Source organism: Sorghum bicolor, chromosome 3 (assembly GCF_000003195.3).
Source record: "Sorghum bicolor cultivar BTx623 chromosome 3, Sorghum_bicolor_NCBIv3, whole genome shotgun sequence".
Classification (NCBI taxonomy): domain Eukaryota; kingdom Viridiplantae; phylum Streptophyta; class Magnoliopsida; order Poales; family Poaceae; genus Sorghum; species Sorghum bicolor.
The window spans coordinates 12730533-12746830 of NC_012872.2; the positions used below are offsets into that span (position 1 = coordinate 12730533).

Consider the following 16298-nt stretch of genomic DNA (forward strand, 5'->3'; position numbering starts at 1 on the left):
TACTGGCCTCATCTCGATGGTGCAGGCAAGTCAGTTCTGTGGCTTGCCAAGCGAAGATGCCAACACTCACCTTCAGCACTTCCTTGAGTTGTGCGACACTATCGTCATCAAAGACGTCGCACAAGATAGCATCAGGCTCTGTCTGTTTCCTTTCTCCCTCACAGGAAAGGCGAAACAGTGGTTCTACCAGGACAAGGAAGCTGTAGACACCTAGAACAAGTGTTCCGTGACATTCCTCGCTAAGTTCTTCCCCATGAGCAAAACCAGTGCTCTAAGGGGGAAGATCTCCAACTTCCAGCAGTCTTCACTAGAGTCCATCCCTGAAGCATGGGATAGGCTCTAGGAGTACATCCGGGCCGGTTCTCATTATGGAATGGAAGACTGGCTAGTCCTCCAGAACTTCTACTAAGGCCTTACGGCCATGTCAAAGGGGCACGTTGATGCCGCAGCTAGAGGTGCCTTCCTTTCTCTCACTATTGCCCAAGCTACCGCCCTCATCGAGAAGATGGTGGTGAACCAAAGTTGGGGAGAAGGAAGGAAAACACAAAAAGGCTCACAGTCTGCCAAGGAGACGGAGCTGTTGGCCGCAAAAAATCGACTTGCTGTTACAACAGATGGACGACACTATAATCAATACCAACACCGTCCAAGCCATAGACTCACACACATCGTGTGAAGTCTGTGATGACAATGGCCACTTAGGGAACAATTGCCCTGAGATCCAAGAAGAAGCTTCATTCGTCAACAACGGGTATAGGCCACCTCAGCAAGGTAACAGTGGGTGGTACAATCAGCACCGCCCACAAGGTAATAACTTCTCAAACTCTTTTTCAAATCAACCTTCCTTGAAAGATCTCGTTCTGGGACAAGCTAAGATCAATGAGAATCTTACCAAGAAGCTGTCCTTTAATGATAAAGTTTTTGAAAATATAAATGCTAAGCTTGAAGCTCTTTCTTCGTCTGTTAAAAATCAAGCTAGCTTTAATAAAATGATAGAAACACAGATGGCTTAGATAGCTGCTTCTATCCCTGTCAACGGCACGGGGAAGATTCCGGGGCAACCCGAACCTTCCTCTGAGTTTGTTCATGCAGCTACAGGGCAATAAAGGAAGAAGAGTCTCGCCAACGGACTATAAACGTTGTGCCCTTGCCGAAAGGTCTTCGATATTTATCAAAAAAATAATATATATATTTATATATATATAAGGAAAGAATTTGTATCTGATAGGCCCACACTATCATCCAAGCTTGGGGGAGGTGCCCCCACTCAGGTATTATATTCTAATCCTCCTTGAAAAAAGAGAAGAAGAGTTTTTATCTTTATAAAAGTATATAAATATATTTTACTTTCTACCTCTCTCTCATTTTATAAAATTCCTTGTTTTAGTCTAAAATAAAATTTCTCCAAAAATCTTATAAAAATCATTTCTTGTTTTTAGAGGCTTTTAGATTTTCAAATCTTATTTTTATTTTATTTTTGAAAAATAAAAAGTTTGGAATAAATTTGTGGAAAATCAAGATCTGGAGCAAGTTTTCGAACCAGACCCATCAGCAACCGACTACTCCCTTGGAGTAGCCGTTGGAGGGCACTACCAAAAGGGGAGGCAGAGTGGGGCCCACCAGGTTGCGGGCGCACCTGGTTGCGGCCGCACCCTGCCCAACGACTACTGGCCGCCGCCTTCTGGCATCGGCTAGTGACCGTTGTGGAGGGGGCTCCCGCGCCTGCGATCAGCTCTATAAATAGAGAGGGTCCCGGGTGGAGCACCTCACCCCTCTCACATTCATATTTTCTTCACTCCCTCCATCTTCCACTTGCTCCACCATTCTTCACTCTTGTCCACATAAGCTTTTGTGCAAGAAAAATCTGCACAACCTCTTGCTCAAGCTCAAAGTGCCAGCTACCCACCATGAGTGGAATCAGTGATCGAGTTTCCAGGCTACTCCGGAGAGGTCGTCGCTCGCGCAGGGGATCCAGCTCGAGTGCTCCTGCACAAGAGGGTCAACCATCTCAAGATGAAGGGGAGACGCTCACCGGCCACGCCATCAACAAAGCCAACGCCCCCTTCATCGACTTGGAGAGTGATCGGGAGAAGCAGGCGTACGAGCTCCTGAAGGAACGTGTATTCCTACACTCGCCGACATTCGACCCCGTCTTCCTCAAACAGATAGGTATGGATGTAGAATTTAATACCATTTTCGGTCATGTTGGTTGGAGCCGAGTTGCCCCCGTTCATGAGCTTGGATCACGTCTTCTGACGATCCAATTTTTGGGCACTCTGCAGATCGTCGACAATGGTATTTCTTTCCGTTGCTTTGGCATTGAGTACTCTCTCTTCTGGAAAGATGTGGCGGCACACTTAGGCTTTAATGCGCGCTGCTCTATCAATTTGGATTTTTCCCTCTCTGGTTATAATCGTCATAGTTTCTGGCACCTGATATTGGGACAGAACGTTGTGGGAAAATTCCATCCCAATGCCAACAACATCCATCCTCCCACACTTAGGCTTTTGCATAAGTGGCTTGCTTGTTTTTTTCTCTAGGGATGATACCCATCTGGTTTTGGATCTTGAGTTGAAGATGCTTTATGCCATGCTTAAGAAAATCAAAGTTGCACCTGTTTATGAAATTGTTAAGCATTGGCTGCATTATTTTAAAACTGCCACACCTATCTTGTGCACTTCACTCATCACTCGTCTTGCTACTCATGTTAATCCACAGGCTGCTAATTCTATTGTTTACCTTACCTCTCCTCGCATCATGATTAATGAGCGTTATCTAGCACAAGCCCATGTGATCAAGCGCAATGCATCCGGAAATGGCTTTGTGTTTTATTTTCTGAGATATATAAACGAGATTCCGTTACCTAACCCAGATCTCGCTTTATATACTTGCCCATCTCTCACCTTCGAGCTTGTTGAGAAAGAAGAAGCTCGTAGGAGTTCTGCTTCTCGCAGGGAATCACGCAGGATGAGGCAAGAGGAGGCAGCACAACAAGCTCAGCCAACCCAGCCTACACCAGCACCAGCTGCACCAGAGAGGGGATGGTCCCCAACTATGACCACACCTGGGTTCACCCCTGGGTATGGTTATGGTATGGGGTATGTTCCTTCACCATATGAGGCAGGAGGCTCGGGCTGGTAGGAGATGTACGGAGCACGAGGCTCCAGGGGACATCATTCACACGAGGTAGGAGGATCTGGGCAACCACATCAGGAGCACACCCTAGATGAAGAAGACATGCCACCTCTTATTCGCCCTCAGGTCACCCTAGACTCCCTCAACACTCGCATGGGTGGACTGGAGCTCCAGCAAAGACAGATCCAGGGTACGTGAATGCCCACATCCAGACTTCCACCCAGTGGCATCAGCAGACCCAGCAGAGCTTCGTGGACCTGGAGGACGCAAACCATCGACGGCACGAGGAGCAGTTGGCATTGCTACGGTCTATTGATTTTTCCAGGGACCACAGCAATAAGCTAGCTTGGGGGAGAACCCCCACAGAGGTAACATGTATATTATTTTCTTGCACTTCAATTTTAGTATTTAATTTTCAGCACTCTTTTCTTTATATATATATAAAAAATTCCTCTCTCATATGTGTTTTAATATGCTAGTTGCTCTTCTGCTGAAATGATGAATAGTTGCTCTGTCTATAATTCTTTAGTGTCTAAGTTATAACTTAGTCTTCATCAAGATTTAAGTTTGTTGGCTAAAAATGTCCTATTCTGAAAACTTGAAATCTTGTGGGTTGCGAATGCATAATCCTTTTCTAAGTTGTTGCGAGACATGATATGGTACAAATAGATTTTGCTATGACTTTGTCTTAAGAGAAACATGACATCCGGAGTTTTCTTTTCAAAAATTTAAAACAAAGGGTTCCTCTATGATTATGAAATACCTACCAAGGCCAGATGACTTGTTACTCAGTTCTTAAAACCTTTAGTCATATGCGGCTTGCAGAACTTTGAGTAGGGTCAAATCTCTGAGATCCTAGAGTGAGATTATGGTCATGCACCCATGATTGAGATTCACTTACACCCACCAAATAAAGCCAACTCTTACACTGAGAAGTCGCGCACAACATGCACCCTTCCATCCACCAAAATTTTTTGCCAACTCTTATCCTGAGAGTTGTGCCTTAGCTTTCCACCAAATAAAAATGCCAAACTCTCATCCTGAGATTTGCGCATCCCCAAATTCACTCCTTACTTTTTATCCTCATGACATCTCTTTAAATTTCTCTGATTCCATTCATCAAGACATATGGGCTATAGTTGAAAAAATATCCAAAGGGAAAAGCCAAAAAGGCATAAACGGGAAAGAAAGAAAAAAAAATCAAAAGTCCCCATCATGAAAAAAAAATTATTAAGAGATAGAGCCCATATGTTTTTCTCTTCCTCCCTCTCTTATCCTCCAAATAAAAGAGAGTCATGATGCAAAGGAGTGACAAAAATATTTAGAATTAAGATTTCCACCAATTCCTCATACTCCACACACTTGCACATCTCAATTAAGGTGTATGATTTGTATCTCCTCATGGTCCGGGCTTTGACTCAGCAATACAAGTGCCGTAAGTACGCCCACCTTTATACATGCCCAAAACTCCACTCTCAGCCTTAGTGGTATGGTTTAAAGGCAATCACATAATGCCTTTGGTAACGATTTCATACACATTGAGCGATTGAGAGAATCATTCGAGGAACTCATATATTTTGCAAAACTTATAAAAAAACCTCCGGATTGATAGTCTATCAAAAGATAAATGATTGGTGAGTCTGTTACAACTGTTCTATCTTGCAACCACCCAAGAATTTGGAGAAGCTAAAAGCCCCATGGGAAATTAAGGTAAAGAGTGGATAGTATGCCAACTTATTTAAATTGTGAATGAATGCTTTGTTATAGGCATGACACTCCTGAATTATATCGGCATAGTAGCAACTCTTGATCAACAACTATACTTAATTATTTACTCGGGACGAGCAAAGGTTAAGCTTGGGGGGTCTTGTTGGCAGCCACTATGGAGGATTTTATACTGCCAACTTAGACTAAAAAGAAAAGGAATAAACATATTTAAATCACATATGCTTTTGCTATTGACATAGTTCCACTTGTACCATGGTATTTTGTTTTGCAGGATTTATAATGTGACAAGTGGAAGAAAACAATAAAATAAAGAAAGCGCAAAAGACGAATTCACAAGTGCACAATAAAAAATAAATAAGAAGCCCACCTTCAACATCGAACTGGACCCAATCGTAACCGAAGCAGCAAAGGAGGTCCAACAGGGAGCAAGCCACGCGAAGGCGGTGGCCAGGTGGGGCCCACCTGGTTGCGGGCGCAACCTTGGTGGCGGCAAACCGGCCCCACCTTTCTCTGGCGGTTGCATGCCACCATGCATAGGACAGTTTCACCTACTACCATATTTAGATCCCCCGAACCGTCCTAGTTGGACTATAAATAGATGGCTCCCCCTCATTTGTAAAACACACATCATTTGGAGTCTACATTTCCTCACACCTCACTTGTATCTTTAGTATTAGACTAGTAGTAGAGCAAGACAAGAGCTACCAAGGAGAGCTTGTCTCCTAGGAAGAAAGGATCCTCTTGGTATGAGTCATAATCAGTCTTCTTCCATGAGCAAGTTCTTGTTATCTTTATATAATTGTGCTTATGAACTAGAGTATAGTTATGTCTATATCATGTTCATAGTATATGAACTAGTTCTTAGTCCTTGTGCTATGTTCTTGATATATTCATCCCTGTTCTTAATCGTTCATCTAACTTATATGAATAGAAGTAGAATTAGGGATGAGATGATGGTTCACTGGGCCGTTCCGGTTGCTCTTAACCTAGCCTGTCAATCTGAAGGGTTGGGGCCCGCGGGGGTTAAGAGTTGTTTCCAAATACGTGAACATGGTGTTCAGGTGTGCGGAGATCAGTGGATATGCGGGTATCCCACGGGTAGAGGGGTAGGTGGCAGGGTGGTGACAGCCCTGTCATCCTTTGTATTCCCCCACGTTCGGATATTCGGTAGGAGTCATGTAAAGTCTCTATTTGCTGGCAGACCAGCTATGGGGATCTCCCTATCATCTCAAACCTGATCCTATCTCTAGACATGCTAGTTAAATGACTTACTAACAGTTCTTAGCACAGTTATATACGAACCAAGCCTGCTCAGTAGTTATATTCTTTTATTCTTTATTTTATCTTTTATCCTTGAGGATGACCCAGATGTGTGTCCACTATCTCCAAATATCATATCTTACCCTTGTTTACTCTATGCCTACCATGCATTTTAATAAGTAATCATGTTATAACCATGCTAGATATAAATGCCTTCCTACGGGAATTATAAATACGACACCCATTTACGAGTTGAAATGCTACAATGATAGTTCTGTGCGCTTGCAGAGTTATTCTTATTTCATATTGAGCTATCGATTGGCGTACCTAAGTACCTTTACTTAAGATTGTAATCCTTGTGCACTCACCCAGCGCCGGTGTTGGGTATTTTAAACACAAACAGAAAAATCCGCAAGCGCACGGATACCGATGTAGCCTTCATCCGGGAGTATTCTAGAGTATCGATTTTCTACAGTGAACGTGAGTGTACTAATTAAGATTCAAGATCGGCCAAGGATAACTATATAATTATTTTTGGTGGGAAGAGAGAAAGTTTTCTGAGAGTTCTCTAGTTGATCTAAGAATCAAGAATTACTTCAAGATTATCTATTTCGGGACATCAGAACACTAACCACAGAAATAGATGAGAAGGGGGCTAGGAAGCTCTGACTACGGTCCTACAAACACCGATCTGAACGAGGTGGAATACGTCGAACGTTAGGGCTGTCACTACCCTAGGGCTACCACAACAATCCGCAGGATTGGGTGCAATTCCAGGTAATTGCAAGACTAAACACCACGTCTAATCTATTAATTACTACTCTAGCGTTATAAAGACTAGAGCACTTGATGCAAGCGGGAATCCAATAAATAACTTGAATGTAAATAAAAGTAATTAAAGAACTCAGGAATTATGAATTGAAGAACTTGGAGAACAATGAAGAACAAACCAGTTGCTGCAAAAGTATAATGTTGAGGAGGATCCGACAGATCCGGCTCCTCCTCCGCTCTCCTCTTCTCTCTCCCTATTTTCTAGATTACAACTAGAACTAACTAGAACTAGAGGAACTAGAACTAGGACTAGATGAACTAGAGGGATCCTCTCTACTTGGATAAAGAATTGAAACCCTAGCTTTGATTCTGTAGAAGATGTATGTTTTCTAGGGGCCAGGGGCCTTGCTTATATAGTCTTTTTAGATGAATCTGGGCCGTTGGATCAAACCGACATTGATTGAACGGTTATCCTTGATCCATTAGGTCGGTGGAGCGTGATCCGCGAAACGGGTCCGGATTGGACACCATAGGAGGGCGGGCGCCTTGGTCCTTAGGGCGGGCGCCCTGGGCCAGGCCCCGTTCTGCCTCCGCTTCATTCCCGTGGCTTCTAGAGTCTTCTAGATGATAGAAAATTGCGCGGTACGTTAATATCTCTATGTAAACCCGATGTGTGGGCCTTTCCTCCGTATTTCTTGATAACCCCCTACAGAAATAGACAAACATCAAAACTCGTGGAATTCTGTCAGATAAAACCCTAAGTCTGGGCGTCAGTTGCATTTGGATCCTTTTCCATGATTAGTTGATGGTTAAATGTGAGCATTAAGGACCGTCAACAGCCGGGCCACAGCTTTGCATATCGTAAGTAAGGATGGTTAGGAAGGCCAATCTGGTATTACTAATCATCAGTACCAGACTGCATTGCCTAGGCCCGCGTCGTAAAGAGCCTTGGGTTATCATTCTGAAGTGATGGTGGTTAGGATATGCCAAGAACATTTCTAGTGTTATCATTAGGGATGGACTCAAACTCTATCGTTAGTGGTTTTGCTAAGAAACGCCAACATGCCACTCGATGCAATCTCTCAATACAACACACTAGAATCACTCACTCGCTATTGATTCGCACTCTTGCAAGCACAAGTGAGTTAGAGGCTTTCCTAGCACTCCCCAAGCATGGACACTAAGTCCCAAGGGTGCTCAGCACCAGCCAAGGCCGGCCACCACTTCTATTTATAGCCCCAAGGGCTAAACTAGCCGTTGCCCCTTCACTGGGCAAAACACGTGGGCACCGGACGCTCACAGCGAGCAATTGGACGCTCAACCCTCATCGTCCGGTGCTCAGGCGTCAGCCATGTGTCACTAGCCATTTGAACTCGACCGTTTCCGCCAACGGCTACCACCCGCTCACGCGTGACACAGCACCACCGGACGCTCTACTGCGTCACACCGGATGCGTCCGGTGCACACCAGACCCATGCGCAGAGAGCTCCGCAAACTCGCAGGGTCACTGGACGCGAGCCACCAGACGCACCCTGAGCGTCCGGTGCTCACCGGACTCATGCGCAGAGAGAGTCGCCAAACCGCCCGCACACCGGACGATGATCACCGGACTCACTCCGGTGCGTCCGGTGCGCTCTGCTTCCTCTAATCAGACCCGACAGTACACCGGACGCTAAAGGCCAACGTCCGGTGCCTCCGCGCAGTGCGTCTCCATGACTTCTCCAAATTTCCCACCGGCGCAATAGAAAACAAGCACTTAATTTTCTCAAAAGCGCCGAATGTAAATGTGCCAACACCACCATGTGCAAGTGTGTTAGCATTTTCACAAACATTTTCCCAAAGGAGTTAGACTCTCAAACTTGCCACGCCACTCGATCCTAACACATATGCAAAGTTAGATCGCTCAAGTGGCACTAGATGACAGATTTGCAAACAAGTTTGCCCCTCTTGATAGTACGGCCATCTATCCTAAATCCGGTCATAAACTTCTCTACACACCTATGACCGGTGAAATGGAAATGCCCTAGGTTATACCTTTGCCTTGCGCATTCCATTCCATCTCCTCCAATGTTGATGCAACACATGCACCAACCAATCACCAAATGATATGATGCACTTCATATCATCATGTGACCGTATTGGTTCATTGATCTTGACCTCACTTGCTCTTCACCGTTGCCTTGGTCCATCGGCGCCAAGTCTTGCTCAAGCTTCACCGTCACACGCGGTCCCTTGCTTCAAAGCCTCCGACTTGCCCTTCACTCTTGCAACCGGTCCATCGAGCCAAGCCTCATCTTGATCTTCTCCACCTTGGTCACATGACTTCATATCATGTTTCATATGCAATGAGCTCCTCCATCATCACATAATCACCTGTGGACTAATCTCCTGTGTATCTCACATAAACACTATTAGTCCACCTAAGTTGTCACTCAATTACCAAAACCAAACAAGGACCTTTCCTATTGTCGTGCTATGTTTTATCCATCCACGCAGGCGTCATCGTCCTAGCCCCTCACTCCCTCCACGACGGCGGTGATGGTGACAATGATAGGGCCACCAGTGGGCCTAAGAGGAAGCGCAGTACCAAAAGTGGCACACTAACGACGAGTGCAAGGTCCTCTCCACCTTGGCCGGTCTCAACTTGGGCACCCATCCGGGGAAGCAAATACACATCCAGGAAAATTCTACAGACACATTTTCAAAGGCTATGAAACTCATCCAATCTATAAACAAATCTAGAGATCCAGATGCATCCCAAGAATCAAATTTTTTGCCTGGTTAATAGATGTAGATAGACTGAACACTAAAACAATGCTTCAGAGAAGACACTTCAATGTGCAAGGTGGTCAGACATGCATCATGTGCAACTCTAGTGAGCTCGAAACCATTGATCACTTATTTTTCAGCTGTCCCTTTGCCAAGGAATGCTGGCAGAAGATAGGTGTCATATGGAATGACTCCACTGAACTGCTCGACAGAATAGCACTGGCTCAGAATCATAATGGCATGCCCTGGTTCATGGAGATCATTCTAATTGCTGCATGGGAGTTGTGGAAAGTAAGGAATGACAAAGTGTTTCAAAAAAGAGATCCTAGCACAGATAGATGGTTTTGTAACTTTAAAAATCAATGCTTCCTCAACTCTGTTAGATTTAGAGATGACTTAAGATTATTGTTTTGTTTTTGGCTAGATGTATGTAGTTAAGTCAAGTATGTATACTCTGAACTCTTCCCCTTTTATTTAATGAAAGTTTACAATACTGTGGGGAACTCCCCCATAGTTTTTTCTTGTCAAAAAAATATACTAGTATTGTAGTGTGTTTAGTACTCATGCTGCTATATTGTATCTAGTCTTCCTGGTGTGTAATTAAGTAGCAACCGTGTCTATATGGCCTCTAGCTCGAGTGGCTAAGGACAACCTGAGGCACTCCCATGGTCCTGGGTTCGACCCCCCTCGGCGGCAAATTTTAGACCCGAGGTTAAAAAAATCCCCTCATCAACTCAACACCAAAGTACAGGTCCTATCTCGAGGATGCGGTGCCGCTGTATATGGGTGGGGCTAGGATTCAAAGATTTTCACGATCTGGTGAGAAGATCTCTTTTTCTTAATGAAAAACCGGTGGGACGTCGTCCACCCCCCTTGGATCGTGTTTTTTTTCTATATGATCTACTAGTCTAGTAGTGTCTTTTGGTATGAACAATCATGTCTAGTGTGCTTTTGTGCTGTATATAAGTATCTAGTCTCTGATGCATCAATCATTAAGTAGTATGTAGTTATATGAACCACTAGCATCTTGGTTATCAGGAATGATATTCAGTCTCTTGTTTATCTTCTGTTACTCAATGCACTTGTTGTGTTACTGTTGATCCCTGTGTCACAAGTTCGAATGACCTCTCCTAAGGGGAACCCAATCTTGCAATATGCCTTGGTGCAATGCTATCGCAGTGCCTTCAGAAACACCACCACAATTTTTCTCCATATACATCTGTCAATCTGTGTATGCCCGTGGCCCACTGGCCTTGGCTTTGGATTGGTGAATTCTATGGTTGGTTTGCTAAAACAGACACACAGAAATCAAACACTGAATGCTATGTTTGGATTAGTGAGTATTGATATGCAGGCTGATTGGATTAGGGAGTATCGATCTGCTAAACAGAGATGTGGTCTTATGTCTTGTTTTTAACTGATTTTCTGTATCTGCATAAACAGATATTTGTAGTACGGTACTTGTCTCAAGATTTTGTGGAGGGATTTTCTAGTATGTGACTATTTGTATTTTTAATGTCAAAAGGTTTTCAAAATGAGTGGCTCAATTGAACATTTGATTTTTATTTTTTAGAACTTCCAAAATGGGACTGAGAGAGGGGGTGCAGATAGTAAGGAACAAAATGTTCAACCTTTAGATAGAGCTAGTAGCTTCCATAAAAAACCCCGATTTTGAATTTTTCATGGACTGCATTTGAAGAATTTGAAGTCATTCATTCATGTTTTTTTTTTAATTCTGAAAACTGTTTGGATCCTTCCACTTTAGAGGAATTGGAATAATAGACTATTTGTCTTGGAATTTGACGTTCAACAACTTTCCACACTTTAGATATAAGCTTGTCTTAAATTCATGGGATGAGAAATATAAATTCATTCCATAGATCCTCGTGCTCTGTCTCTGCTCTATAACTCATAGCATGCTCTTCGGCTTGCTCTTGTACAAGAAAACTGCAGCAAATAAGTATCTCTTATATATGACCAACAATAGTATACAAGTATATTTTGCATGTGGCTATATTAACTTAATTTATTTGTGTCTAAATTATGACTATATAATGAATTTCAATTCCAAGGATTCAAACGGGTCAGTATTACAAATATAGGATTGTTTTAGTATAATGGATAGATTTTGGGTTGTTTCTATATGGTACTAACTTCTACCGTGTTCCAAAAAAAAACTACTGTACTCCTATATAATCTATCCATAAGGCTTAGAAATACTTATATTTTAAAATATTTTATAAGTCTCTAACCAGTTATTGGTAGAAGACCCCTCTTTCCCCTCTGACCCCCACACCCAAAACAAAAAAGAATTTATAATCTAAGAATGTGTTTGATTGTAGGCATATCATCCTTTGGAAAAAAATGTTTTTGGAATGCCTATGTGGTGATGTGGAGCTGGGGAGGCACATGAACCATGATTTGATTAGGCTAAGTTTAATTGAGAATATTATTTTTTTCCATTTTCTATTGGTGTGTTTAGATAGTAACCAAAGGTAATTTGGCTGATGATTAACAAACAAAATGGCATGCTTTGAACAAGTGCAAGACAAATAATGTGACAAAAACATCCATGGGAGCCTCTATAAGATACATTGTCAGGATTTTCGTTTGATAAATTCAAAACTAGTTCCATGTGTAATACATCAATCTGTTGCTAAGAAAACCATGAAAGGATTTAGAGATGAAGGAACAAACATGCCTTACATACCCAATCCTTCTTGATCCAAATAGGCCACCTTCTCCTTGAGATCTTCTTGTAGAGCTTCCTATATATATGGGCTAGGTGAAAAGGTTGGGTGGATCTAAGTGGAAGAGGGAGAGGGAGAAGATGGAGAAGGAAATGGGGTGAGTCATAAGTGGTCCTCACCGGTGAGGATGTGGCAGAAGTTGTTAAAGTCACTAGCATGTGGGTATTAATTCCTAGAGTCATAGGCCACCATGACCTTGTGAACAAAAGATGGCACCATGTGGAACTGAGACCATGAGAAGTCAAGAAGAGTGGAGCAAAACTAGATAACACATTAGGAGCAAAACTAGATAACATTAGGAGCAAAACAATTTGACTTCCTACATATCGATATCAGCCCCCCACTGAAAATGATTATGGTCCTAGCCCAACCAAACATGAATTATTAGTAACAAATAGAATGTGTATTGATTATGGTCCATAAAAAGGCAACCCAAATAAAACCTTAGTTGTAGTTGAAAGAGGTTTGATCATTTTTGCATGTGCATACCACAAAGTCATTGTCACTTGCTTACTATAATGACAATAGGCACCATGCTCCTCTCCTCAGTCATGCCTAGGGTCATGACAAATTGAGATCTTGTTTGCCCTATTGTTAGAAACAACTTAATTTCTTAATGAGAGTATGAATTCGTTAATCCAAAGAGTGAAATGATTATTCAAATTCATTATTATGAAAACACATACAAATTGAACAAATAGCCACGTTATACAAGCAAAAGCATTTGGCTAACTAAAAATATTTCATATGTAGAAACCCTACTAGCACTTGACTAGTCCAATAAACAAATTAGAACAAGAATTCCCATAACCCAATGCAATGTGCCCTCATGTACGTGTCAAAGAACATTAGCAGCCTATATCACAGAACAAGTGAGTGCTAGCAGCATCTGGATATATTGGTCCAAAAATTGGCTCTAGAGTATGACAGCTTGAAGTTGAAGCGATACAACTACGTACCTCCAATTATGTGTATGGCGTTCATGTTTGTTTATGGTGGTGGTGTATGGGTTAGGGGTAGGATCGGAGGTGTGCCCGTTATTCTTCATTTTTAGGCATACAATGTTGCTAAAGATTTTGTGGACGGTGGATTCTCTTTTCTGGGATTTGCCCATTAAAATGTAGCTAGGTGCTAAGATTTAGCGATAACAGAAAATCTGCATTACAAGTCATACCACAATCTACCAGGTAGTCATGGGTTAAACCCGCTATGAAAAAGGGACAACGGGGTCATGAGAAATTGAGATATTAAACAAACTGAATAAACTCTAACGAAATGATGACTTGCTTGTTCCAAAGAATGAGATTATTTATCCAGATCCATTATTATTATATGAAACACGGTACAAATCAAATAAATAGCCAGCAGAATATACAAGTGAAAACATTTCATCTACATATAGAAACCATTCTATTTGACTAGCTAGCTAGTACAGTAAATAAATTAATGATCAGGCCCAAGCACCACACAAACAAAGGAGAGACTAACGTATGCCACCTACATCACGAAGAGCAAGGTGATGAGCAGCGTCACGGTCACGGCCAGAGGGGACCTCAGCTGGCTGGCAAGAGTCCGACAAGTGGAGGAGGAGCCGGAGGTGGTGCCACCACCGCTCGGTTCGCCGCCGCCGTCGTCGTCCGCGGAGCTGGGCGTGGTGACATTCTTGGGGTGGCTGAAGTCGAGCGCGGCCGCGCCGCCGTCGGCGGTCCCTGCGGAGGAGGAGGGCGCCGGCGCGTCGGCGACGGGGGGCCTGAGGTCAGGCGGCAGGCCCTGGCCGTGGGCCACGTCGATGGCGAAGCGCTGCCCGCTCTCGCACTGCTCGCCGTCGTAGTTGCCCGAGAAGAAGTAGGCGCGCCCCTCCTTGAGGAGCGGCACGGCGACGGTGACGGCGTCCTTGCTGAACTCCGGCGCCGCGGCGGACCACTCGACGGTGTCGTCGGGGCCCGAGTCGTTGTAGTCGCAGCTCTTGTATAGCGTCCCGTTCCGCGTCTGCACCACCGAGTGGTTCTTGTCCGTGTTGAAGACTGCAGGGAAGAAGGTGCGTTGGTTAGTCAGGATCAGGACTGTCAAACGCAGTTGGATGCAATAATCCACGGATTAGTATCTAACTAATTGTTGTGATGTGGCGAGTGCAACCACCAGTTAGTCAGCTGGTAGAGGAGCTTAAGAGCTGCTGCTGCGACGTTCTTGTCACTGAGCTGCGATCGATGTATTGAGTAGTAACATAAACATATTTCATATGTGAGTGGGGCTGGCTATATATATACAGAGTGACACTGACAGCCACGTTAGTTGTGTCATCCAGCCGAGCAGAGTGCTAGTTACTAGTTCATATCCAGACCCCCCAACAAAAGCATACTGATGCCATACACTAAAGGCCATGTTCTTCTAACGTGAAATGCCAGCAAATAAAGTAGCACAGCAAGCTGAAAGCTGAAATCTTTGGATGCCAATGTCAATAGTGCTCAAAATGAGCAAACCAAGGCCTTATTTAGTTTCGAAAAGTTTTTAGATTTGGCTATTGTAGTATTTTTGTTTTATTTAACAACTAATGTTCAATTATGAACTAATTAGATTAAAAAATTCATTTTGTGATTTACAGACAAACTATACAATTAATTTTGTTTTTGTCTATATTTAATACTCTATGCATGTGTTTAAAGATTTAATGAGATAACACGAAAACAGAGTGGGCAGGGCATATGGAGCCGCGCAGGCCATGTGCATCAGGAAATGGAGAAAGGGAGCATATTCCCAGACGGATGCTCATGCATTGGCAAAGCAAAACTGGGCCTGAAAAGGCCATATGGGTCATTGCGTGCTTGGGTCATCTTCATCTAGCTGCGGTGCTACCTCTGCTACTTATTAGTATTAGAATCACTCATTTTCATCATCATCAGTTAGTAATATGCGTTGTCTGGCATGTTAAAACACCTGACCAGCAGGTCAGTATAACGCAAATGAAAGACAGTAACAATGGTTAACTACTGGATATCGCTGGAAACAAATCAAGGTTAGCATATATATAGGTGGGGAGTGGAATCAGGGAGAGGGCCGGAGCATGCAAGTGCAAGCAGTACTCTACTCACTGAGAAAATCCCCGAGGCTGAAGTTTTTGCCGTCAGCCCAGGCCTGGTAGTCGACCCCCGGCAGGGTGAGGCCGTCGTACCAGCCCTTGTCGTCGCCGACGGTGTAGTTCTTGTACGCCTCGGCGCCGAGCGGCGGGGCCGTGACGGCCAGCGCGGCCACCACCGCCGCCGCGAGGCACGGCACGACCATCAGACCGCGGCGGCCGCCGCTGGAGGAGAGCAGCACCATTTTCGGTAGTACTATGTGGTAGGTTGCCCCTTGGGGAAGAGACCCACAGATGCGATGCTGCTCTCCTGATGAATGATGGATGATGTTTGTATCATTGAGGGGTTGGGAAGATGCATGGGGGGCGGCTTAAAAGAGTGATGGACAGATGGAGGTCTAAAGAGAGAGAAAGTTGCTTGGTAGCATATCATCTTTTCTTTTGTAATGATAACGGCGTTGTATGACTCGACATGCGATTCTGCCGTATTGCAAGAATGCCACTGTGCTCGCCGGAGCTGGCGACTCGGCATGCCACCACGTCGCTGGACAGCAGGGATGAAAACGGATGAGATATTATATTTGTTTTTATATTTATGATTGCATTTGGATTCGAATACGAATATGTCAGTCATGTCAAATAGGATATTATTTGACATTATAAATATACGATTTAAATATTCAGATACGAATACGGTATCGAATATCAAATATATAAACTTGAATACAGCCATATAGACAGATTTAAACTCCTCCAAACAGATTTGATCTCGAATATGGTCAAATAATATTTATACCGTTTTTATCCAGCTG

The 16298-nt window shown here is 43.6% G+C and overlaps 1 protein-coding gene across 1 annotated transcript; it reads right to left on the reverse strand.

Annotated features, from left to right (window-relative positions):
- Positions 13697–15900, reverse strand: LOC8078123 (lamin-like protein). The gene is made up of 2 exons (XM_002457631.2): positions 15503–15900; positions 13697–14437 (listed from the first exon to the last, which is right to left on the reverse strand). The coding sequence occupies exons 1-2, from the start codon at positions 15729–15731 to the stop codon at positions 13911–13913; spliced, it is 756 nt and encodes a 251-aa protein (XP_002457676.1). The 5' UTR covers positions 15732–15900; the 3' UTR covers positions 13697–13910.